Raw genomic sequence first — 24,392 nt, forward strand, 5'->3', positions numbered from 1 at the left:
CAGTTTGTGCTAAGTCAAACAAAAATTCAAACTCCATTCCTCCTCTCCCTCCTTAATTAAAAATAATAATAATACTCATGTTCCTGTAATGGAACAAGAGTGCTTTCTGGAATCTAACAGATCCAGAAATAAATTCTGGCTCTGCCATTTACTAGCTTGGTTACCCTGGGCAAGTTACTTGAATTTCTTCAAGTCTCATTTACCTCATCTGCAAAAAGAGTCTTTTATGGTCTTTTTTAAAACAAAATTTTCTGACAATTAAACAAAAAAATGTAGACCAAGCACTCAGTAAACAACCTCACATTAAACAGTGGCCATTGGGATACTGTGATTATTGTTATTTCATAGCACAGTGCAAAAATTAGGTCTCTAGTCATAGAAAACAAACTTACGGTTACCAAAGGGGAAGGGGGGTTAGGGATAAATTAGGAGTATGGGATTAACATATTCACACTACCATATATAAAATAAACAACAAGGATTTACTGTATAGCACAAGGAACTATATTCAATATCTTATAATAACCTATAATGGAAAAGAATTGAAAAAAAATTTATATATATATATATAAAAAAAAGAATCACTTTGCTGTACACCTGAAGCTAAAACAACATTGTAAATCAACTATACTTCAATAAAAAAGAAAAAAAAATTAGGTCTCTGGTTTGCTTTATCCGTGTTCTAGGGATATTACTAGTCGAATTACTTATATGGTCCAGAGAGTAAATTTTCTTCTGGTAGGCTGCTGTTACTACTTCATTGCAAGCGCAGCTACTAGAAGTTTAAGGCAAACAAAGGGTAATCGGTTAGGTACACCAGTAAAGAAATTTCAAGGGGCTTTATGATAGGAAGTGTTCTATCTCTAACACCCACAATCCAAATACAGAGTAAATCAGGAAGAGTATAGTTTACTTAGTATTCCTATTTTTTTAGATGTCTAACTCTTCCTTTCACTAGATTTCCTCTAGTTTTTCTCAATCGTTGCCTTCCCCACTCTTCTACATGGCTTTAATATGGAATAAAAACATATCTTTAATAGTTTCAGATTTCCTATCCTTAATAGCAACGTTTTTAAAATGCATCTCAAAAGTGTAGTTTGGTGGAGATAGTTAGTATAGATCCAGTACTTCTTATAGGCCTCTACTACACAGGATGAGGTTCATTTGAATAATAAACATTCAGATGGGATACTGTTCTTTAAAATATTTCTAAATGAAATGGTTATCTGGCTCCTGCAGAGAACTACTATTTTAGGCTTTTCCTACTTTTTTAGGCTTTTCTTCAGGTGAAAAGAAACAAACAATTCTCTTCCTTTGATCCCTAAGATATGAACACGTTGCTGCAACTGAGCTCTAAGGCATAAGTACATACTCTACTGTCACAAGAAACCAGTGTCCTCAAAAGCTACTTAACAAAGAGTAGATTAAATTAGCATACATGTGACCATTTTGTAGTGCAGCATGTAAATTAATACTGGACACCTGACTGTAGAATGCAGCAAAACTATTAAATTTAACAAATTCTATACAGTTGAGTCAATGTCCCCAATAATTCAGTTACAGCTAAGTATTAACTGTCCCCACTTAGAATTTAGAAGACTGTAAGACTGGGGTGTTTAGTATTTTTATGATGACAGATCCTTTTGGGAACTGGATGAATGCTATGGACCTTCCTTTCCTACGACCCTCCCTCTGTCCTCTTCCCCCCGCTGCCACTCAAGGTTAAAAGTCCTTACCTTAGGATATTACTTTGCCAAGAAAAATCATATATTACTGCATTGGTGACATTAGTGGGTAAAACCAGTACCAGAGTTATAAATACCAGTACCAGAGTTGCATATAATATTATATGAAACTTTACGATACAGAAAAAAGATAGATGGCACAACAGAAAGGTAGAAAGTCTGAGAAGAGTGTAAAATAAAATCAGCTTGCTCTTAGTCTACATAGTTTCTACAAAGTTAACAGTAAAGTTCTGTCACACCAAATGCATCAAACTCTCAATGTTATAAATATGAACTCATTTCAAAGTAATGAACAATGATACCCATAACAAATAATCATTTAATGAGCATCTGTTTAATAAATGTAATACATGAAGATACAGCTTCATAAAACACTTTAAAATGTTTTAAACAATAGTTTCTTATTACTAGTTAAAAATCCATACTAGGCTGATCCTGACCAAAGTGATCACCTTCTAATATCCAACAGATCAGTCACCTCAGATATGTTCCCAAATGAGGGTTATTTTCACTGACAAAATTACTATGAGTGATAGTAATTCTGACACACTTCAATGGTTGTGATGGCTGAGAATCTGGCCAAAAAGAAAAAAATTGTTTGCAGTAAAAAACAAACACAACACATATACCTTGTTTAAGGATGAGAGCTACAAAATAAAATGAAGTCCTGTGTTTTTAACACCATTTTACAAATAATTATGTATCTCTGTCTCTGGGACTCTTTAACCTAGGACTATTCAAGGTTCTGAAAGTATGTATTCAAATTATAGGTTCATTTTCATTAATTTACTTATTAGCAGAATCACACAGAACTAACAGAAGGCAAAGAAATAAAATGTGCACAAGAAAACATGTTAAGTACAAATGTGTAAGTCTTTATAAGTATTTTTAATCCATTAAAGTGTTAAGCATCTATCTTTCTTACTAACAAAAAAACCGCTTAAAGTGGAATCCTGCAATAATTAAGGTCCCAAATCTTATGGTATGTTACCATATATACCATCTATACATCTATATGGAACTTTCAAGTTGTTTTTTTTCTTTCAAAATGACTACTTCAGGCATTTAAATTAGTTTTATATAGTTGATTTACTTATTAAAAGCACACTTTTTTTCTTTGAAAGGTTTAAAAGCAATTAGACTTAGACATTTTCTAATTGAAAATAGTGAAGCATTAAAATTTTTACTGGTGGTATAAAATTACAATTTTAACAAAATACATATTTCTATATGAAAACTACCAAAATTAAGAAAATCCATCCAAAACATTATAGCAGTATCTCAATGTGGAAAAAAGATTAGTATGATCAAAAAGTAGCTTCAACTTCAAGAAACTAATTCATGGCTCCATAATTGGAATAAATTCCTAAAAATATTATGTAGCCTGGGAAATCCCTTGTATTCTGTTCCAATGGTTTATATTCTTAAAGACTGTATCTGTAAATAATCCCATGATAAGGAGAGAGAGGGAGAAAGGGAGGAAAGGAGGGGGCAAGAGAGAAGGGAAAAGAAAAATTCAGTCCCTAAAATTTCAGGCATGACCTCTGTAGAAATCTGCTGAGTGGGAAGGGGGTTATATATTTTCTTAAGATTGTTTTTTTGTCGCCATCATACATGAATGACAACTTAAATATATTTCTTCATATCTTTTATTCCTGACATAACTGCTTATTTCACTGTTTTCCAGTACCATCATAGAAAATAACCTAAGGTAAGATGATTTTTTTTTAACCCCTTGGAAATTGTTATTTTGCTCAGAAGCTTATAGACTAAAAAAAAAAAAATTCATAGTTAATCATTTTAGCCAGCATGTATCTTGCTCTTCATTTGGGTTTATTAATTTTGAATAGAAGTGTAGGGACCGTCTATTTCCAATCTGGGGTCTTTTTTCTGAAAACCTGTATTTCTATTTATCCGTTCAAACTTGTATGTTCTTCCCTATCTTCTGCTGGTTTGATCTCAGTGTTTTACCTACTGTAATACTTAATCTTCATTTTTTTCCATCTAGTATTTCACATGTAGTTCTGAAACATTTCATTGCAAATGATGCGGAAAGAATACTCTTCTAGAACGAGTCAGATCAAATCCAATCCTTCCACTCATTAGTTGTAGGATTGCAGGCAAGTTACTTAATTTCCATTTCCCTAACTATAAAACGGAGATAAGGCCTACCTGGGTAGATGTGAGGATTAAATTTCATACATATCTGTATGTATATTTATTTATTACGTGGGACCATACCTGGCATAGAGTGAGTACTCAGAGAAAGCGTTCTGTTCTCATTATCTTCCATTTTGAATGTGATGTTCTATAGCGTTCACTCTCCTCTATATTGCAACCAAATATGACTTCTTGGCTCTTATAGCAGTCTATTCTTTTTATACAGTTGTATGTTTTCTTAACACGTTTGTATAGTTGCTTTCTAAGTTCTTTTCATATGTCACGTATTAAATAGAGAAATAATTTATTGAGAACCCTTACAATTATCTATCTTATTTGTTGTTTGTCCTGTACACCCTTTTATCTGAACCTACCAAAGAAAACTCATCCTCAGAAGACTTACTGAATACACTGTAGGTCTCAAATGATATTTGATGAATGAACTGTGAATGAATCAGTGAGAACTGTGCTAACTAGCCTTCTCTTTCACTCCTAGAGTTGGAAATCAAGCCAGGTCACGCGACTGGCACTAGGGATGGAAAGAGAAGAATCCCGGCATGTTTTTTGTGATGGATGACCTTTGATAGCTGAGAAGATTTTGTAAAATTCCCTGTCACAGTTTAAAGATCTAAATTAGTTTCTCTTTGCATGTTTATAAGTAATGATTCCTAATTTTCAGAATAATTTTAGGCCTCTTGCCTAAAGGTTCAAATTTACTGTAGAAACACTATACTTTTTCTTTTAAAGAATTTCATTCAGCCTCTCTTCTCTCTTCCTCCTATCTGTACATGGCTTTCCATGCCTTGCTCTTCCTTACAGTTCAATACCTTTAAACCATAAAGATCATATTTTTGGAAAGGCTGATCCCCAAAATAAGTTTTTTTAAAATAAATTTATTTATTTATTTATTTATTTATTTTTGGCTGTGTTGGGTCTTCGTTTCTGTAAGAGGGCTTTCTCCAGTTGCAGCGAGGGGGGCCACTCTTCGTCGCGGTGCGCGGGCCTCTCACTGTCACAGCCTCTCCCGTTGCGGAGCACAGGCTCCAGATGCGCAGGCTCAGTAGTTGTGGCTCACGGGCTTAGTTGCTTCGTGGCATGTGGGGTCTTCCCAGACCAGGGCTCGAACCCGTGTCCCCTGCATTGGCAGGCAGATTCCCAACCACTGCGCCACCAGGGAAGCCCCCAAAATAAGTTTTATATTTGATCATATATTTTAATTATTTTAGATTTCAAAAACTCAAGGGGAAAGAAATGAAATTTAGTTTATCGGACAACCTGGTTTTTGTAACTTCAATGTTATGCAGGAGTGAGCAAACTATGACCAGTGGGGCCAAACCTCGTCTGCTGCCTATTTTTGTAAATAAAGTTTTACTGGAACACAGACATGCTCATTTGTTTACATATCATCTGTGACTGCTTTTAACAACAGCAGAGATGTTGTTAGATGTGATAGAGACTGTATGGCTTACAAAGTCCAAGCTGTAAGAGAGCCTTGATGTCTCTAAGCCTCCTCTTAGGAAAGGGTCTAAATAAAACAACACAAATAGCAAATATTTACTAAACAGTTACAATATCTTAGGCACTGCTTTGTTAAATTTTACATTAACTATCTCTTTTAAAAATCGGGTAAAATTTTTGCATAAAATTTATGGCTAAAACATGTGAATTGGGTACTATTGTAATCCCTATTTTCAGATGAGAAAGCTGAAGTTTTTTTTTTTTAAATTTATTTATTTTTGGCTGCGTTGGGTCTTCATTGCTGTGCGCGGGCTTTCTCTAGTTGCGGCGAGCGGGGGCTCCTCTTCATTGTGGTGCGCAGGCTTCTCATTGCGGTGGCTTCTCTTGTTGCGGAGCATGGGCTCTACATGGGCTCTAGGCGCGCGGGCTTCAGCAGTTGTGGCACGCAGGCTCAGCAGCTGTGGCTCACGGGCTCAAGAGCGCAGGCTCAGTAGTTGTGGCTCGCAGGCTTAGCTGCTCTGTGGCATGTGGGATCTTCCCGGACCAGGGATCAAACCCAGGTCCCCTGCATTGGCAGGTGGATTCTTAACTACTGCATCCCCAGGGAAGTCCTCTTTTTTTTTTTTTTAACAATTTAAGTTATATTGGGATTAAATGACAATTTAAGGCAATTATTAATATATATAGTAAATAAAACAGAAATACTGGGGCTTCCCTGGTGGCGCAGTGGTTGAGAATCTGCTTGCCAATGCAGGGGACACGGGTTCGAGCCCTGGTCTGGGAAGATCCCACATGCCGCGGAGCAACTAGGCCCATGAGCCACAACTACTGAGCCTGCGCGTCTGGAGCCTGTGCTCCGCAACAAGAGAGGCTGCGACAGTGAGAGGCCCGCGCACCGCGATGAGGAGTGGCCCCCGCTCGCCACAACTAGAGAAAGCCCTTGCACAGAAACGAAGACCCAACACAGCCAAAAATAAATAAATAAATAAATTAAAAAAAAAAACAAAACAACTATGTCTCACATTTAAAAAAAAAACAGAAATACTTACATTGAAGACATTTATAGATTTTAGTATTTTCCTCAACGAGTAACAGTATTTTCACATGTCTTTATTCAAAACACTTTTCATATATGTAATCTTATTTTTTTTTAATTGAAGTATAAATGACCTACAACACTATGTTAGTTCCAGGTACACATCATAGTGATTTGATATTTCTATACATTTCAAAATGGTCACCATAATAGTTACCATCTGTCACCATACAAAGTTATTACAATATTATTAACTATATTCCCCACACTGTACATTTCATTCCTGTGACTCATTTATTTTGTAACTGGAAGTTTATAACTCTTAATGTCCTATTTCACTCACTCCTCCCATTCTCCTCCCCGCTGGCAACCACCTGTTTGTTCTCTGCATCTATGCATCCATTTGTTTTGTTATGTTTGTTCACTTATTTTGGTTTTTAGATTCCACATCTACGTGAAAATCATACAGTATTTGTCTTTCTCTGACTTATTTCACTTATCATAATATCCTTGATGCCCATCCATGTAGCAAATGACAAGATTTCATTCTCTTTTATGGCTGAGTAATATTCTACTGTATATACATATACCACATCTTTATCCATTCATCTACTGATGGACATTTAGGTTGCTTCCATATCTTGGCTACTGTAAATACTGCTGCAATGAAATTAAGAATTTAAAAATTCTTAACTGAAATTCTAAAATGATGGCCACGAGAGGTTACAAGTGGAAGTTTGTGTTATATTTATACAACTGCTATCACTATTACTATATTTCACAACTATTACAGTAGTGCAGAAAAAGTGAACAGAGTAAGTTTGAAAACTGAGCTATTTTTAAGTGAGGAAATGAAGGAATATCATTTACACTAAGAACACCTGTTTTAAAGAGGTATGTGGTAAAACAACTTTGAAAACAACAAAGCAAGGAAGGGTTAATTCCTAGAGATATGGCTTCAACTCAAATTTAACTAAACTATAGGTGGATAAGAGACAATGTGATAAAGATTGGGAATACAAAGATACCTTCCAAAAAATTCATAGCTCAACAGGGGACAGGCAGGTAAAAATTAATATGGAGTTCTTAATTGCAAGCAACAGAAACCAATTCATACTGATCAACAGAAATGTAATGCATTAAACAGGTATTAAAAGTAGCTCTCAGAATTGCTGGGAAGTTTGAAGAACCACACTCAGTAAATGGGCAGGAACTGAGCGAGAAGGCTTAAAAGCAAGAAATAAAAATCAAAATCTGTGACATGAACCACCTGGGTACAGAAGAGATGTCACGATGGGCACATCACTACTTCTCCTTTTGGGAACTGGATGCTTTATTGCTGCCACTACATCTTTTACTGTGCCCACACAGGTTCCAGATAAAAGCATCCAATTAGCCATGTTTGGGTTATGGGCCAATTTCCTAAAGTTTGGGCACGAGAAAGCAATTTATTTGTCCTTTTTTGCTTTTGTGTAGTGGGAGCCAGGGCTTGCACTTCACCAAGATTCACACTATATAGCAGGGAACTCCTCAAACACAGGAAGGGGCTTCAAAGGCTGCGAAGCCCCACCCCCAAGAAAACAACCCCCGCCTCTACAAACACTGTATCTTAAATCAAGATTTGCAGAAATATTTTGAGGGGGAGTCTCTGTGTGCTCAAATACCTATTCAAATACTTAAATAATAACAAGTGATATACTCCTATACTTCACCTTTGTTTTTTTAACCAGTCATTAAGACAAAACTCTTTTTGAACATTCAAAACTTAAAGACATATTTCACAGAGTAAGATTTGAGTTTCTTAAGCCACTCAGTTTTTCAAACTCAAGTCCAGGGACTTGTCAGTCAAGTCAGGAGCCCATAGCTCTCAAGTTTAAGAAACTCTACACTAAAACATAATATAATAAGAAAGCTCTATATTAGATACCATGTTGGCATAAACGAAGGATTAACTACAGTCACGGAATGCTATGCAGAATAAAAACTTTAAAATAACCAGAAATTTACCAAGCAAATAGGGTGGGGCAAAAAAAGAACACTCCAATAGAGGTAACAGCTAGTATAAAGCACTTCATTAGAAAACACTGTAGTGTAGTGAAAAAGGCACCTGTTCAGGTCAGGAAAAGTGAATTAAGCTCTTAATCCTAATTAGCAGTATAATCTGGGTCAAGCCCTTTAACATCTAATTTTTCCTCATCTACAAAATAAGGGAGGTGGACTAGATGATCTTTAAGTAGTTTTGCTTCTAAACAAATTTCTGGCTATTATTATTAATCACAATGGTTAACATTTATTGGCACTCACCATATGGCAGGGAAAACAGTATACAGTTTACATATATTAAGCAGGTATCATTATCCCCATTTTCCCCCATTGAGGAAACTCAAGTTCTGAGCAGTTAACTAACTCATTCAAAGTGATCCAGTTAGTAAGAGAGCCAGAGGTGGAGGATTTAATTGCAAAGTCAATACGTTCAATCATAGTTAAACCAATAACAAAATTCCAAATTTCCTAAGGACAAGGAATTTGCTACTATGGCTTTTATTATGCTATGGGTAATATGTTTATTATCTACCTTTTTCTGATATCTAAATTTTTCAGAGGGCCAAGAATTTAGACCCAAGTATCAAAATATTCATTACTTTATACGGTCAAATAGAAATCTTTCCAAAATATACCATACACGTCTCTGTTTAAATAAGAGAAAAATAGATCAAATTTTTACTTTTCTTGAAGCTCAAGGTTACATTTACACATATTAATTATTGTACGGGTCTGTGGAACTTTAAGGTAATGTGACTTTTTTCTCTTCATTTTCTTGGGTCAGCTTATGTTTTTGTTTCTTCTCTCACTGCTTTCATTAGTCACAGGTCCTCTACACCCTTATAATGGTTTCTGGACTAAAAAAATAAATCAAGTTGCAAAAAAATTACTTTCAGCCATATTTCTCATTACAAGGTGGCTTTTGATGTAGTACCATAAAGTAATTCTTAATTATCAATTCAGCTGTGATTTGATGACTTAAGCACAACTTTACTGTTTCAAATACTTTGACACAGAATATTGCCGTACTGTACCATATCCTCCTATCTTAAGATACTTCATAAAGAATTAAAATCTAAAGCATGTCTTCACATGCTGCCAGCGAGCCAGAAAAAAAAAAAAAGTTTAATGTTTATGAAGTCATATGGGTTAAATGTGAGGTAGGTTCCAAAAATGCTCATTGTTTCCTTGAAATGATAGAAAAAAGGAAAAATCCTTATAGGAACCCTCCTGCAAAAATTCTAAAGAGAATATAAGAGAGAAAGTGGCTCTATCCCATACTAAAACATATTATGAAACTACCATTAAAACAGTTTAGTATGGATAGAAAAAGAGCAAAAAATCCAAACACATATTGGAATTTTCTTTATGATAAATAGCTCAGATTAGTAGGTAAAGAGGAATTACAATAAATGTAGAAACTGTTAAAAAAAATTACAAACTATATTATTTCAGGCCTTACTTCAAAATAAGTAACAGAAGGATCAAATGCCTAAAATGCAAAAAAATGAAAAATAGAAGTTCTGGAAGATAGACCAAATTTATTCACAATCTGATAGAGGAGAAGAAACAGGTCTCTTTAAATAGGACACAAAATCCAAGTCACAAAAGGGGGGAAAAGGGATATATTTAATCACATAAAAAGTAAAGACTGTTGTAAAACAACAACCAAAAAAATGAAGCCAAGAGACAAACTGGAAAAACTATTTGCAAAACATATGATAAAAAAAACTAACTTCCTGGACTTCCCTGGTGGCGCAGTGGTTAAGAATCCGCCTGCCAATGCAGTGGACACAGACTTGAGCTCTGGTCCGGGAAGTTCCCACATGCCGCGGAGCAACTAAGCCTGTGCGCCACAACTAATGAGCCTGCGCTCTAGAGCCCACGAGCCACAACTACTGAGCCTACATGCTGCAACTACTGAAGCCCGCGTGCCTAGAGCCCGTGCTCCGCAGTAAGAGAACCCACTGCAATGAGAAGCATGCACACCGCAATGAAGAGTAGCCCCCGCTTCCCGTAACTAGAGAAAGCCCACACGCAGCAACGAAGACCCAACACAGCCATAAATAAATAAACAAACAAACCCAAAAAACTAACTTCCTTAATTTATAAAGGGCTCATACAAATCAATAAAAAACAGACCAATTGCCTACTAGAAAAATGAACAAAAGATATAAACAAGAAATCTGAGGAAATGAATACAAATACTAATAAAGTTCTGATGTTTGATTCCCTCATTAAAGAAATGCAAATCACCTATTCAAATGGCAAAAATGCAATGTCGTTAGGGAATGATCAGTCTCAAGTGCTACTGATGTGTGTCTAAGTTGATAAAATTCATCAGGAGCATCATCCAGATGTAGCCTGAGAAGCTGTCAAGGATATGTACAAAGGTAATCATGATAACATACGCTGGAAAAAGATGTTTATCATGGAGCATTAGTTAAATAAATTATGGTATATCCATAAAACGGAGGTATGCACCACTTAAAAAGGCGGGGGGGGGGGATGAATAAATTTCAATGTAGAATCTAAAATAAACTATTAAGGAATTAAAAAAAGCAAAGTGCAGAAGTGTGTATAGAATTTTTTTTAAGTGGGGAAATGGATGAGTAAGCGGGTTTTCCAATGTTTCTCTGGAATTAATTATGTGAATCTGTTAAGAATGGCTAACTTTGTTCACAGGGACTGGGGCAGAGAGCCACAGGTCTCACATTTTCTAATCTGTTCCCGAGTTAATGTCACTTTTTAAAGTTAATAGGAACTATCTACAGAGTAGAATTGTGGGCCAATTTTTGCCTTTTTTTATACATTTCTGTCTTAAAAATACCTAATAAAATCTATATTTTAAATTTAAAAAAACCACCTGGGTAGGGATAATGGGCAATGGGACACTTTGTTGCACTTTATTCTATCAATACAGCTTTCTCTCTGAAATAATAAGCATATATCATTTTAAAATTTAAATCAGCTTTAATTTATTACACTTTCAATTGTTTGCCCTAGTTTGATAATGTTTAAAATCTCAAAGCAAAACACTACATATGGACATCTGAGTGAAAACTTGTCTTCCAATGTTAAAAAGATCTTGCATTATTTTAAATTCAAAGTAAAAGACTAATAGCAAAGTATCTATACTAAACTTTCTGTATCTACTGAGGGCACCTTTTTATACAAGCTGACCTACTGGCTTTCTGACTGGGTCACAAGCCCTGCTGCAGAAAGGGCATAACACAGTGACAAATTTTTATAAGAAAGAAACTGATAATTTAAAAAAGAAGCAAACAAACAAAAAGAAACAACAAAAAAGGAAACTGCATAAAACTGATACATGTAAGATAGTGTGAATCAGGACCTCTTTTCAATTGCCTATTTTATTAGGAAAGTGAAAAGTGATCCCAATAAGTCATGCAATTTCTAAATATTAGAGTTGATACTTTTCTCTCAGGTTCAAGAGATCATTTTCTCTCACAAGGTGAACAACTGTTGCCTTTCAAATGTACCAGAGTGTCAAAGGCAGGTGTAATTAGATTGGGGGCTGGAGAGGGAAAGGAAACCACCGAGAAAGGGAAGTTAGAGGCCTGATGTATAGTATTTCACAGCAAGTGAAACAGAAGCACATGTAAACAGAGTATATATATCAGACCTACTGGAGATTCTAAGGTACTACTTATCAATATAACTCACAAGCATTCACCTCTAAGAGAGCTGGATCTTCAAAACTAATCACAAAGCTCACCTCTAAGTAGTCTCAATGGATAATTACCATCCTGCTGTGATTATTTTTAATACTTAAATACTCAATAATACAGTACTCCCTGAGTTATCTAGCATTATTGAGAAATGAAAGTCAATGGTATGCTGACATAAATAGCAAGGAACTTTGAAGTCAGAGAGACCAAGTTCAAATCTCAGCTTCATTACTCAAGAGCTTTATGACCTTGGGCAAGTTATTTAATCTTTGCCTCTTTTTCTTCATCTCTAAAATCTCTAAAATTGGGTTAACAATATTAACTATGTTCATGGGTTGATGTGATAAGTAAATGAAATTATACCTGTACATGGCATCACAATACTCAAATATATAAAGTTTTAAGAACATACCTTTTGAAAAAAGTGCCGTTTGTTTAATTTAAACCATTGTGAATAGAAGTCTCAATACTTCAGTTAACTTTTGTTTCTTCTTAAGGCAAACAGACACAATTTAACTTTTCCTGTACTGTACAGGATCGTAATTATTAATACAAATTATAAGATTACGCATGACTACACATACAAAAAATTTCCACAAGCTTTCAATCAGTTTTTTTACACTTTGAGAAAGACAGCACCTGACAAGACTTAAAGTTTATAGAGATGTCTCCATGCTAATTATTTCCAAATGTAACAATTTTACAATTAAACAGTTAAAAATTTTAAAAACTGTAGCCCTTTTACTATGTCCTTATTCACAGAGATAACTTGTGCTTGCCTCTTGCAAGCCCCATTCTCATTTTCTTAATGTGCTCATACTAAGCAACTGTGAGCTAAGAAGCCAGATAACCATTTCAAGGCAGACTGATCTGGTGAAAAATATATGGGCTGTAGATTCAGACAGCTCTGGGTTTAAATCCCAGTTGTGCTACTTATTTTGTGATCTTGTTAAATTACTTAACTTCTCTAAGCTTCAATTTCCTCATCTTTAAAATGGGAATACTATTACCTATATTGAAAGGCTGTGGTAAAAGGCAAATGACAATTTATGTAAAAATCTTACAGAGTGCTTTCTAGTACCTGGCAATATAAGTCATCCTGTCAATGGTAATTATTATTATGTAACTAATGCAAGATGTTGAAACTATAGTGAAGTTAAGAATAAAAAGAATTTCTTACTTGGAACATATGCTTTTAATGTGTGAAATTCCTTGGCACTATACTGGAGATACAAAGATGAAAAAGGATATATTATCTATCCTCCAGAGGCTCATAGCCTTTAATTAAAGACAGACATATAAACAAAATCACAGCAATTTGATAAGTGAAACAGTAAAAGAAGCAGCACTCCATTTGAAGTCAAAATGCTTCTCTGGAAGAGATGATATTTAAGCTAAGAGGAAAAATAGCTCACCAGGTTGGGAGTTAGGGACTGAGGTGAGCTGACTTGGTCAAGGAGGATGAAAGAGCCCATGTGAAGATACACAAGTAAGAAACAGCCTAGCAGGGTCTGGAGCAGAGAGCGTGTAGAGAGTGTTTAAAAAGGCAAGCATAAGCCAGATTTGCACGATTTAGTATGCCAAACCAAGGAGGAGTTGGCCCTTTGTAAAATAAATAATGGGGAATCACAAAAGTATAAGGGCAGTGAAGAACGTTGGCTGAAAAAGGTAAGATGCTCAGATTCGTATTAGAGAGAGATTCCTCCAGCTGAGATGTTCAAGTTGACCAGGAGAGAGGGGGAAACTACAGTCAAGGAAAATACAGTCCAGTCAGTTAAGCAGCAGCAACTAATCTAAAGTACTGATGATAAGAATGTAGAGTAAGGAATGGATGAGAGAGACTAAGAAAGGGAGTCTTGATAACACTCAGAAATTTGGGAAAATTCCCCAATTTCTAGTTTGGGCAAATGATTGGGTCATGATGTCATCAGTCAAAATGGGGACAAGAGAAATAGAAACAATTTTTGAGAAGAAAATGTGAGCTCAATTTGGAATTTATCTGAATGGCGCTATCCATTAGGCAGTCTGGAGCTCAAGTTAGGGCCGAATTAACTCCAATGGGAGAAATTAACATAAAGGCAGAAATGGAAGGCAAAAATAAGGCACCAAGAGGAATCATACAGATTGAAAATGGGTGAATATCTACTATTACTGCTCATGAATATCTTACTTTGCGACTCTCTCTTGTTTTCCAATTGGAGAAACTGCTTACGTAAGTGAGATGTTACTTTTACTTTGCATGCTACTTTAAAAGCATGAACGCTTTTCCACATAGGTCTGCTGAACATAGACATTTGAGTTTTCTGAGCATTGTGTCCAACTTCTTCACTATTATGCCAGGCTTAGAAAAGTGCTGGGGGCCTGAAAGGTGCCCAAGAAAAATGGATGAATTAAGTAAATGTGGTCTTTTGGTCAGTCAAGAAACCAATTTGTTTCAGATACTGTTTTAACAACACAGATGAATACTTAATATGGAGTAATCTAAGTTTTTCTTTATATGCTTCTTTTTCCATTTAGGAACATACAATTTTCAATGGTTTTGGAACTCAACTTATTTTTCAGAATTCAAGAAGTTACCCCAAACCAACAATTTATGCCTATCCATACTCCAGATTTCTGTAGAGAAGTCAGAAGCAGATAGAAAAATACAATTATTGTTTTTTAAAATATTAATTTTAAAAAAGGGAAATACTAAAATGCTTCACCCACAGGTCCATTCTTAAATGTTAGCAATGTGAGAGAGATTCACAGGAGTACTCAGAAGAGTATTTTAAAGATTTCACCCCTTAGAAGGAAAACTAGACAAGTCCAAATGTTTCTTTACGTACTTTCTTTGTACACACTCAGATAAATGCACATTACGTAAACTTAGAGAATAATAATGTGTGCATAAATTGGTGGATGAAAAAGGTAAATCAGTGAATAAGCAGGGAAGATAGAGTCTGAGCAGAAGAAACCATGTTATGAGGGCTTGAAATGTGAAAAGGCACAATAAGGGAGCTCAGTCAGAAAAAAATGGAGTGCTAGTTTTTGGTTGTTCTGTTTTTTATTATTTTTCATTAACAAAGCAAAAGATATTTGAAGAGACTCAAGTTACCCAATAAAAACTAAGAAAGGAAAAAGCTCAATGGTCTGTTCATAGAATTTCTTTAGAGTCAAACCTTTTTGGATAAACTAGTCCTTAACACTTTCTTTTACTTTGCTTTGTCTCTCCTTCCCTCTCATGCACGTCTTTTTTGTTAACGAGAGTAAGCAGTATGGTAGTAATAGGGAAAAAATCAAAATCAAACTGAATAGAATGGCCTTATTTAAAAACTAACTGAAAATAAATTAATCCATTGGTATTGGCACATATTTTTACAAAAATGTTTTTGTGTGATTGAAAACTATGCATAATCTGCCTGGATGTGGACCTTGGGAATGTCCTGCTAGAAATCTTGATATCATAAATTTTCACAATTACAGTTTAGATTGTGAGAGACTGCATGGAGCAGTTAAGGAGTCTAAGTTTGGGAGTCAGCAGTTTCGTTCTGCCTTCGTTTGTTCTCTCTATAACTTTGGATTTTTTTTTTTCTCTTAAGTACCCTGCATCTCAGTAATCTTATCTGTAAAATGGGACTAATAAAAGGACTTACTTTACAAGACTCACAGGATACTAAATAATACAACAGGAAGACACTACCTAAACTGTTATTTTTGTAGCTGCAAGCTCAGTACTTAAGAACTTTTCATATCTCAAGAATATCAAATAACCTAGGTTCCACCATTAACAGAAAAACAAAAGCCCACTCACTTCCAGAGTACTTCAGTGTCCCACCACTGGAACCATACCATGGATTGAAGTGTTACAAGTAATTTCCTTCCTTTAATCTTAAGGGAAACATCCAAAAAGTCCGATTTCAGACTATGCGAAAAGTCTAAATTGTAATGGTACTAAACAGAGTAAAAACTATCAGTAGTTTGCCTTGCACAATCCTGTACGTTTTAAGAAACTCTGCTTCTGGTTACTTGTTTCTAACAGAACTCTGAAGCAAAAACATAGCAACATACCAGTGGTCATATCCTCTGAAGAACTAAAATCTGGATTGGCTTCTTACACTTTTAGAAGGTGAGCAAGATGCCCTCCCTGATCATGTCATAATGCTATACTCTTTAGAAGCAAGATGTGCTCCATGCTTAGGTAATAAAGTCATACTTTTGTTTTGGAAGATTTCTTTTTAGATCATCACCATATTAAAATCACATGTAAGCTCTCTCCTAATTACACAATGCACAATTTCAGGGTCCAAAGGCAGGCCAGCTTGGAATTTTAAGTTTACCACTTGATCACAACGTGGATTCACATCTGGGTTTAAGTTTGAGATTAGCTTTCTTCATCATGATTTTACCCCCCAGAGTACTGTGACTAAACTGCCTTACTATTTATCACACATGTAAGCATTTCTGATGGAATCAAGGAGAAAGACAGAGTAACCAAAGTTCACACGCTTGTTTGAAAACTGCTCAGATAACTTAAAGACGCCCAGATGCTAAATGACAACCTTACCACTGGAAGCAAAGAAGTTATTTGTTTTAGCGGGGGAGAGGGAAAAGGCCACACCCAAAGTTAAGACTTCACAGTGAAGTGATACCAAGTTTCAGAATTTTAACTATTGCTATTTTCGGTACTCTTTTTCACGGTCAATGAATACTTTAAATTCATAACAGGCCCAAAGTTAAAGAAAACGTTCCTCTGATCCTAATCACCTGTTACTTCATTCAGTTGTGGGCAGGTCCAAGATGGAGAATTACCTCGCCCAGAAAAAGATTTAAGTGTAACTCTGGCGTAGAAGAGGGCCGAACTCAAGTCATCAGGGCTCATAAGTGACTCTAAAAGAGCGGGTCACCACTCTCCCCTCACCCAAGAGGTCGGGAAGGCAAGAGCCTGACTGTGCCACCACGGCAGTTACCTGACACAGAACGCGACCGCGTTGCGTGGACCCATCTTTCAGTTTGGACGCTCCTTGCCTCCCGGCTCTCTCGGTGCCGCCTCCAACCGGGAGGTCTCCCCCACCCCCGCCCCCGCCAGCCCAGCTCCCAGCAGCTTCCTCAGCCTCTCCTCCACCCCACTTCCGTGCTCTCGCCGACTCCACTCATCCCCACGTACCTTGGCCACATAGTCTTTCACCTCATCCAGGTCTCCGTTTTTCAGGGCCCACATGAACTCCTTGTCGCACATCACTGCAGCGGGGCGGGCCGGGTAGCCGGGCAGAAAACGAGGAGGCGGTGGCAGCAGCAAGCGGATACCGCCGGGCGAGCGGGAGACAGGGCCGCGCGGAGCCGGAGCGAAGAGAAGGCGGGGTGGGCTGGCAGGCGAGCGAGGCAGTTGGCCGCGGCGACTGTCGGGGCGGGAGTAAGAAAGTTTTCTGCGGCCACCGGGCCCAGCAGAGCAGGTTCCGCCTGGCCGAAGAGAAGCTGGAGCGCTTGCACTTCCGGTTCACTCCCAGCTAGGGCCCTCCCCCAACTTCCTCTTCCTCTTCCCCTCGGCGGAACGCCCCGCTCGGGACCCCGCCCCGAAGGCCCGCGGCCGAGCGCCGTGCGTGCGCAGGCGCAGTGGCTGGGACGGCTGGCGAAGATTGCTGGGGGAGGAGTGGGCGGGTCTGGGAGGCCAAACAAGGGGGTCGGAGGTCAGGAAGGGTAGAAACCACCGTGTGGCGGAAGATTTAGGGTATTCCAGAGGGGATCAGGACGTTTCTGCGCCCCATAAACGGGAAAAACTTAAAAAAACCCCACAACCTTGGAGGGCATGTTGCTCACCTTCGTAGTGTTCAGTAGGAATGTTTGATTTGAATTCCTTGCCTTCTCTTTTCTTTCCCTCCTTCCCTCCTTTTCTTTCTCCTTCCCTCGCTTTCTTGCTCCTTCCCTTACTTCCTGTACTGTCAAGCATCCTTTAGGCTCCTTCTGCATGTCAGACTCTGCTAGGCACAGAGGCTATAGTAAAAAAGATGGCGTAAACCAATTCTTGTCCTCAAGGAACGCTTCCATACTCATGACAACAATGTGAATTCAGTGTGCCAACACTACGTGTAATGTTCTGTGGAGGGAAAAACTCTACTCATCTCCCCGACCAGCAAATGATGTCCAGAGACTAGGAATTCAGTTTGATGCCATAGGGCAGAGCAAACTTAACTGACCGATACAATTTGTGTTTTTTAAATTTTTTTGTTCGTTTGTTTTTAATGCTTTGAAGCTTCAGGACCGTTCTAGTGAAACCGGTTCTACTCTTCCTAGAGTTTGGCTGTAATACCCTGGGGCACAGCCACCAAGTGAATTGTGCCTCAACCCTAGTGACCCAGGCGTGCACACATGAACATAGAGCCAATATAAATTCTTATTGGAACTATTATATATATATGTATAGTCCATTATTTATGACCCACTAAATGGATAAATGATAAACCAAACTACTTTACTAGGCTTGCCATATAGAATAGGGGTTCAGAACACAGACTGGAACCAGAATACTTAGTTTTGAATACAGGACCCAACCTTTATTAATTTGTGTCACCTCAAGCAAGTTATTTAACCCTGCCCTGTTCAGTTTTCCATATCTGTTAAGGGGATATGACAGTAGTGTTCAATAAACGCATATATATATATATATATATATATATATATATATATATATATATATATGCCTGTGATTTAGAACTAGCAAATAGAGATCGGATTCAAATCAAAAGAAAAATCTCCAAATATTTAATAGCTACCTTGATTGTTATTCTGTTAATTTTACTTTCTGACAGAAATACAACTTCACATACCTAATGATGATACATTTCTGGGAACAAATCTCAAGGATGAATTTGCTAGGTAAATACTGGAGTTCCTATCTCTTTTCTAATTCCCACCTGTGTGATCCTTGAGTTACATCCTGCTGACAGCTCTTGGTTTATGTCTCTAGCCCAGACTTCTCTAACGTGATCCATTCTGATATTTAACTTCTTACCCATTTGAATGTCTCAAACTTAACATGTCCAAAATAGGATTTGGTCTCTTCTAGATTCTAAACCTAGTTGTTCCCGGGACCACCCCTTCTCTGTGAATGACATCACCAACTACCCTGTCACTAAAACCAAATTCTAGCCAGGCCTCTGTGAGCCCTCTTGACTAGGCCTCAACCTTCGTCTATAACGACTTGAACAAACATGAACATAGGCCCTATCAGCTCAAGGCCACATCCTACAATAACGCCAGTCCCCCTTAAAGTGCCTGCATGAGAAAATTCAAGGCTGCCAAGGCCCCTGTTTGTTCCAGTCAACACCTGAGGGTGGGACCTCTCTCTCCCAGTCTGTGTAGGAGGGTAGAACGCTAACTTCAATGATTGCCACTAGCAGACACAGCTGGCCTAATTGCATTTACACTGACTAATCTTTTGTAATTTTTTACTTCCCTGACTCTACAGAGCCCCCACTCCACCACCACTCCCTCATTCTCCCTTTAAAACACGTATTCATCTCTATGCAAATGGAAGTTTTGTTCAGTTCACGTTGGACTCTTTTCCCCTATAGCAATATTTCTTACTGATAAAAATCTGTCCTTACCACTTTAACTAGTGTCCTGCTTTGTTCATCCTTGACAATGGGAGTCATATATAACCCCTGCTGCTCCCAACCTTTCTCTTATTCCATCCATCAGTAAATCCTTCAAAATATGTCTTAAATTGTTCACTTCTCACCATCTTCCCGGCTTGCTAGCCCCCCAAGACCCTTCCCAGCCCTGTCATCTCTGCACTGATAAAGTTGCCTCCAACTGGTCTCCCCATTTTCACTCTCACCCTTTTCCAATTAATTCACCACATAGCCAGTTACCTTTTTAAAACGTAAATCAAACATGCATTTCTTATCTTAAGACCTTTCAATGGCTTCCTATTGCATTTTAGGATAAAATTCTAAATTATTTGCTATGGCCTTCAGGGCCCTCTGTGATCTGACCCGATGGTCTCTCCCATCTCATGACACTCCCCTCCCACCCCATTGCTTCTTTGTTTCCCATAGATCTCATCTTCTGTCAGTTACAGAAAAAAACAAGCTTATTCCACCCTAGGGCTGTTATGCTTGTTGCTTCTTGTCTGGAATGTTCTTTTAATTCTTGCTCACTCCTGAGGTCTCAGTGCAAATGTTACCTCTTCAGAGAGGCCTCTCAGACCATCCACTTTAAACAGGTCCCTCAATCATGTCTACCATATACTCCACTTTTTTTGTTTTTAACCTCTTTAAGTTCACTTATCATAAATATTTTCACTATTGTTTTTTGTTGTTGTTACCTATTTTGGGAGGTATCCAACAAATATTTCCCTTTGTCTGCCATCCTAGGCATAAGAGAGAATTGCTCTTCCTGGCTTCCTTGTGGTTGGATAATGTCATGTAACTAATTTTGTCCTATTAGTTATGAGCAGAAGTAACATGAGTCACTTCCAGGCTTGCCAAAGCAAGACCCTTCAGAGTGCTTTATTCCCTCTCCCACAGCAGCCAGCAATATTCAAAACAGTGGCTGCGGTCAGCCTGGGTTCCTGAGCAACTTACAATGAGCAGAACTCCTCTTCCATCCCATAGTGGATATCCAGTAAAATAATAATTAAACTTTTGTTGTTTCAAGCCACTGAGATTGTGGTGTTTATTACTGCAGCAACACTGAGTCAATCTTGACTGACACAGAAATTATTGTCAGAAGTGAGCTGTTACTCGAACAAAAACCTTAAATAGATGGCATTGGTTTAGGGGCTAGGTAGTACGCAACAAAGGAAGTGATATTGGAAGCCATATGGATAGTGAGTCATGTTCACAGGAGTGAAACATTTGGCAAAACAGTCTCCTGTGATAGCATGGTGATGCATGGAAGACAGATAATGTACCCTGTAAACTTGTAGCTCTAGTGGAAGAGGCTGGGAAATGGAAAGCTGGTGGCATGTGTTGGGAGCTATTTTTGTGTGTTGCCTGGGGTGGAGGGGAAGGGGAGGGGGAGGGCAGGCATGTTTTTATTTACTTTCTTTCCAGTTTTACTGTGATATAATTGACATATAACATTGTATGAGTGTAAGATATACCACATGGTGATTTGATATGTGTATGTATTGCAAAATTATTACCTCAACAAGGATAGTTATCACATCCATTACCTCATAGTTACTTTTTTTTTTTCTTTTGGTGAGAACTTTTAAGATTTACTCTTTTAGCATCTTTCAAGTATACAATGCAATGTTGTTAAGTATAGTCACCATGCTGTACATTAGAGTCCCCAGAACTTATTCATCTTGTAAATGGAATTTTGTACCCTTTGACCACCTTCACCCATTTCCCCCACCTCGCAGCCCCTAGTAACCACCAATCTATTCTCTGTTTCTGTGAGTTTGGGTTTTTTTAGATTCCACATGTAAATGAGATCATACAGTGTTTGTCTTCGTCTGACTTATTTCACTTAGCATAATGCCCTCAAGGTTCATCCATGTTATCACAAATGACAGGATTTCCTTCTTTTTTTTATGGTCCACTGTATACGTATGTCACATTTTCTTAATCCATTCATCTGTTGGTGGACACTTAGGTTGATTCTATGTCTTGGCTATTGTAAATAATGCGGCAATGAACATGGGAATGCAGACATCTCTGATATCCTGTTTGAATTTTATCATGAAAGGATGTTAAATTTTTTCAAATGCTTCATCTGTGTCTATTGAGATGATCATATGATTTTTATCTTTCATTCTATTAATGTGATTTTTCACATTTATTGATTTGTGTATGTTGAGCCACCCTTGCATCCCAGGGATAAATACCACTTGACCATAGTGTATGATCCTTTCAATGTGTTGTTGAATCAGTTTGCTAATATTTTGTTGAGAATTTTTGCATCTATATTCATCAAGGATATTGGCCTGTAGTTTTCTTTTCTTGTAGTGCCCTTATCTGGCTTTGGTATCTGGGTACTGCTGGCCTTATAAAATGAGTTTGGGAGTGTTCCCTCTTCTTTTTTTATTCTTTTTTTGGGAGTGTGTATGTGATGGCGCATTTGTGGGGTCTGTGATGGGAGGTCTCTAGAGTCAGTGAAAGGGGAATCTGTAGGGTGAATGATGGCGATATTTGGAGTGATGGGAGGGTCTGTAGGGTGTGTGATGGGGGGCGGGTCTCTGGAGTCAGTATTGGGTGAGATTGAGTGTTGGGAGGTTTATGAAGTCTGTGACAGGGTGGTGCTGTTGAAATGATGGGGATCTGTGGGAAAAACAAATGTTCTTTCCCATTTTTCTTGGCTACAGCATGGCCATTTTACCAGCTGGCATTTATGCATTTCTAGCCTGATGATTTGGTGAACTTTCTTTTTTTTTTTTGAATTTTTGAATTTTATTTATTTTTTTATACAGCAGGTTCTAATTAGTTATCCATTTTATACATATTAGTGTATATATGTCAATCCCAATCTCCCAATTCATCACACCACCCACCCCCACCACCACCACTTTCCCCCGTTGTGTTCCCTCTTTTTCAATTTTTGGTAAGAGTTTGAAAGGACTGGTATTAATTCTTCTTTAAATGTTTGGTGGAATTTGCCATTGAAACCATCTGGTCCTAGACTTTTCTTTGTTGGGAGATTTTTGATTACTGATTCAATTTCCTTACTTCCTTACTTGTTATTGGTCTACTTAGATTTTTTATTTCTTCATGATTTGGTCTTGGTAGGTTATATGTTTCTAGGAACATATCTATTTCTTTTAGGTTGTCTAGAACAACCTAGGCATATAATTGCTCATAGCAGTCTCTTATGATCCTTTATATTTCCATGGCATCTACTGTAATGTCTCCTCATCCATTTCTATTTTATTTGAGTCCTCTCTCTTTTTTTGCTTGAGTCTAGCTAAGGTTTGTCAATATTGTTTATCTTTTCAAATATCCAACTCTTATTTTGTTAAACTTTTCTATTGTTTTCCTATTCTCTAAGTTTATTCATGCTCTAATCTTTATTATTTCTTTCCTTCTGCTAACTTTGGGCTTATTTTATTCTTTTCTAGTTCCTTGAGGTATAATGCTAGTTTGTTTGAGATCTTCCTTTTTTCATGATGTATGGGTTTATATCTGTAAACATTCCCACTATAACTGCTTTTGCTATATCCCATAAGTTGTGGTATGTTGTGTTCCACTTTCATTTGTCTCAAGATATTTTTAAATTTCCCTTTTGATTTCTTCTTTGACCCATTGGTTGTTCAGAATTGTTTTGTTTAATTTCCACATATTTGTGAATTTTCCAGCTTTCCTCCTGTTACTAGTTTCATGCCACTGTGGTTGGAAAAGATACTTGATATAATTTATATCTTCATGAATTTGTTGAGGTTTGTTTTACTGCCTAACATATGATCTATCCTAAAAAATGTTCCATGCATACTTGAGAAGAATGCATATTTTGCTGCTATTGAATGGAAAGTTCTGTATGTGTTTGTTAGGTACATTTGGATGTTGGTAATTATTGATTACATAAGCTATTATAGGAAAAGATGAATCAGAAAATAGTTGTTGATCTTGCAACTAGAAATGGAGGAGATTACAGAGAGTCCAGAGGTTTGGAGACTTGCACTGTTGGAAGATACAAATGATTCTCATCTTTAACTGAGATGAGCAACAAAGGCTGATTAGAACTCATCCATGTGTCAAGGATCAAATCAAGGATATGACTGTCATACTCATGACTAAAACCTCTGAGTGGATTAAAGTGGTTCCCAGTAAGTTGGATTTTTTTTTAATTTTTTCATTTTATTTTATTATTTTTTTTACACAGCAGGTTCTTATTACTCATCAATTTTATACACATCCGTGTATACATGTCAATCCCAATCACCCAATTCATCACACCACCACCCCTATCCCCCCGTGGCTTTCCCCCCTTGGTGTCCATACGTTTGTTCTCTACATTTGTGTCTCAATTGCTGCCCTGCAAACCGGTTCATCTGTACCATTTTTCTAGGTTCCACATATATGCGTTAATATACAATATTTGTTTTTCTCTTTCTGACTTACTTCACCCTGTATGACAGTCTCTAGATCCATCCATGTCTCAACAAATGACCCAATTTCGTTCCTTTTTATGGCTGAGTAACATTCCATTGTATATATGTACCACATCTTCTTTACCATTCATCTGTCGATGGGCATTTAGATTGCTTCCGTGACCTGGCTATTGTAAATAGTGCTGCAGTGAACATTGCGGTGAATGTGTCTTTTTGAATTATGGTTT

At 37.3% G+C, this 24,392-nt stretch overlaps 1 protein-coding gene across 2 annotated transcripts in view; it reads right to left on the minus strand.

Annotated features, from left to right (window-relative positions):
- The window catches only part of MTPN (myotrophin), a 62,176-nt gene extending 44,525 nt beyond the window's left edge, over positions 1-17,651 (minus strand). The window contains exon 1 of one of the 2 annotated variants that reach the window (XM_082398138.1): positions 17,281-17,651. In XM_082398138.1, the coding sequence (XP_082254264.1) occupies positions 17,281-17,352 (72 nt within the window). In that variant the 5' untranslated portion in view covers positions 17,353-17,651. The remainder of the gene's footprint in view (positions 1-17,280) is intronic. The other variant, XM_082398139.1, reaches the window with a different exon arrangement.
- Positions 17,652-24,392: the final 6,741 nt, after the last annotated feature.

Source organism: Balaenoptera borealis (genome assembly GCF_965194805.1).
Source record: "Balaenoptera borealis genome assembly, chromosome: 7".
In the NCBI taxonomy this organism is placed as follows: domain Eukaryota; kingdom Metazoa; phylum Chordata; class Mammalia; order Artiodactyla; family Balaenopteridae; genus Balaenoptera; species Balaenoptera borealis.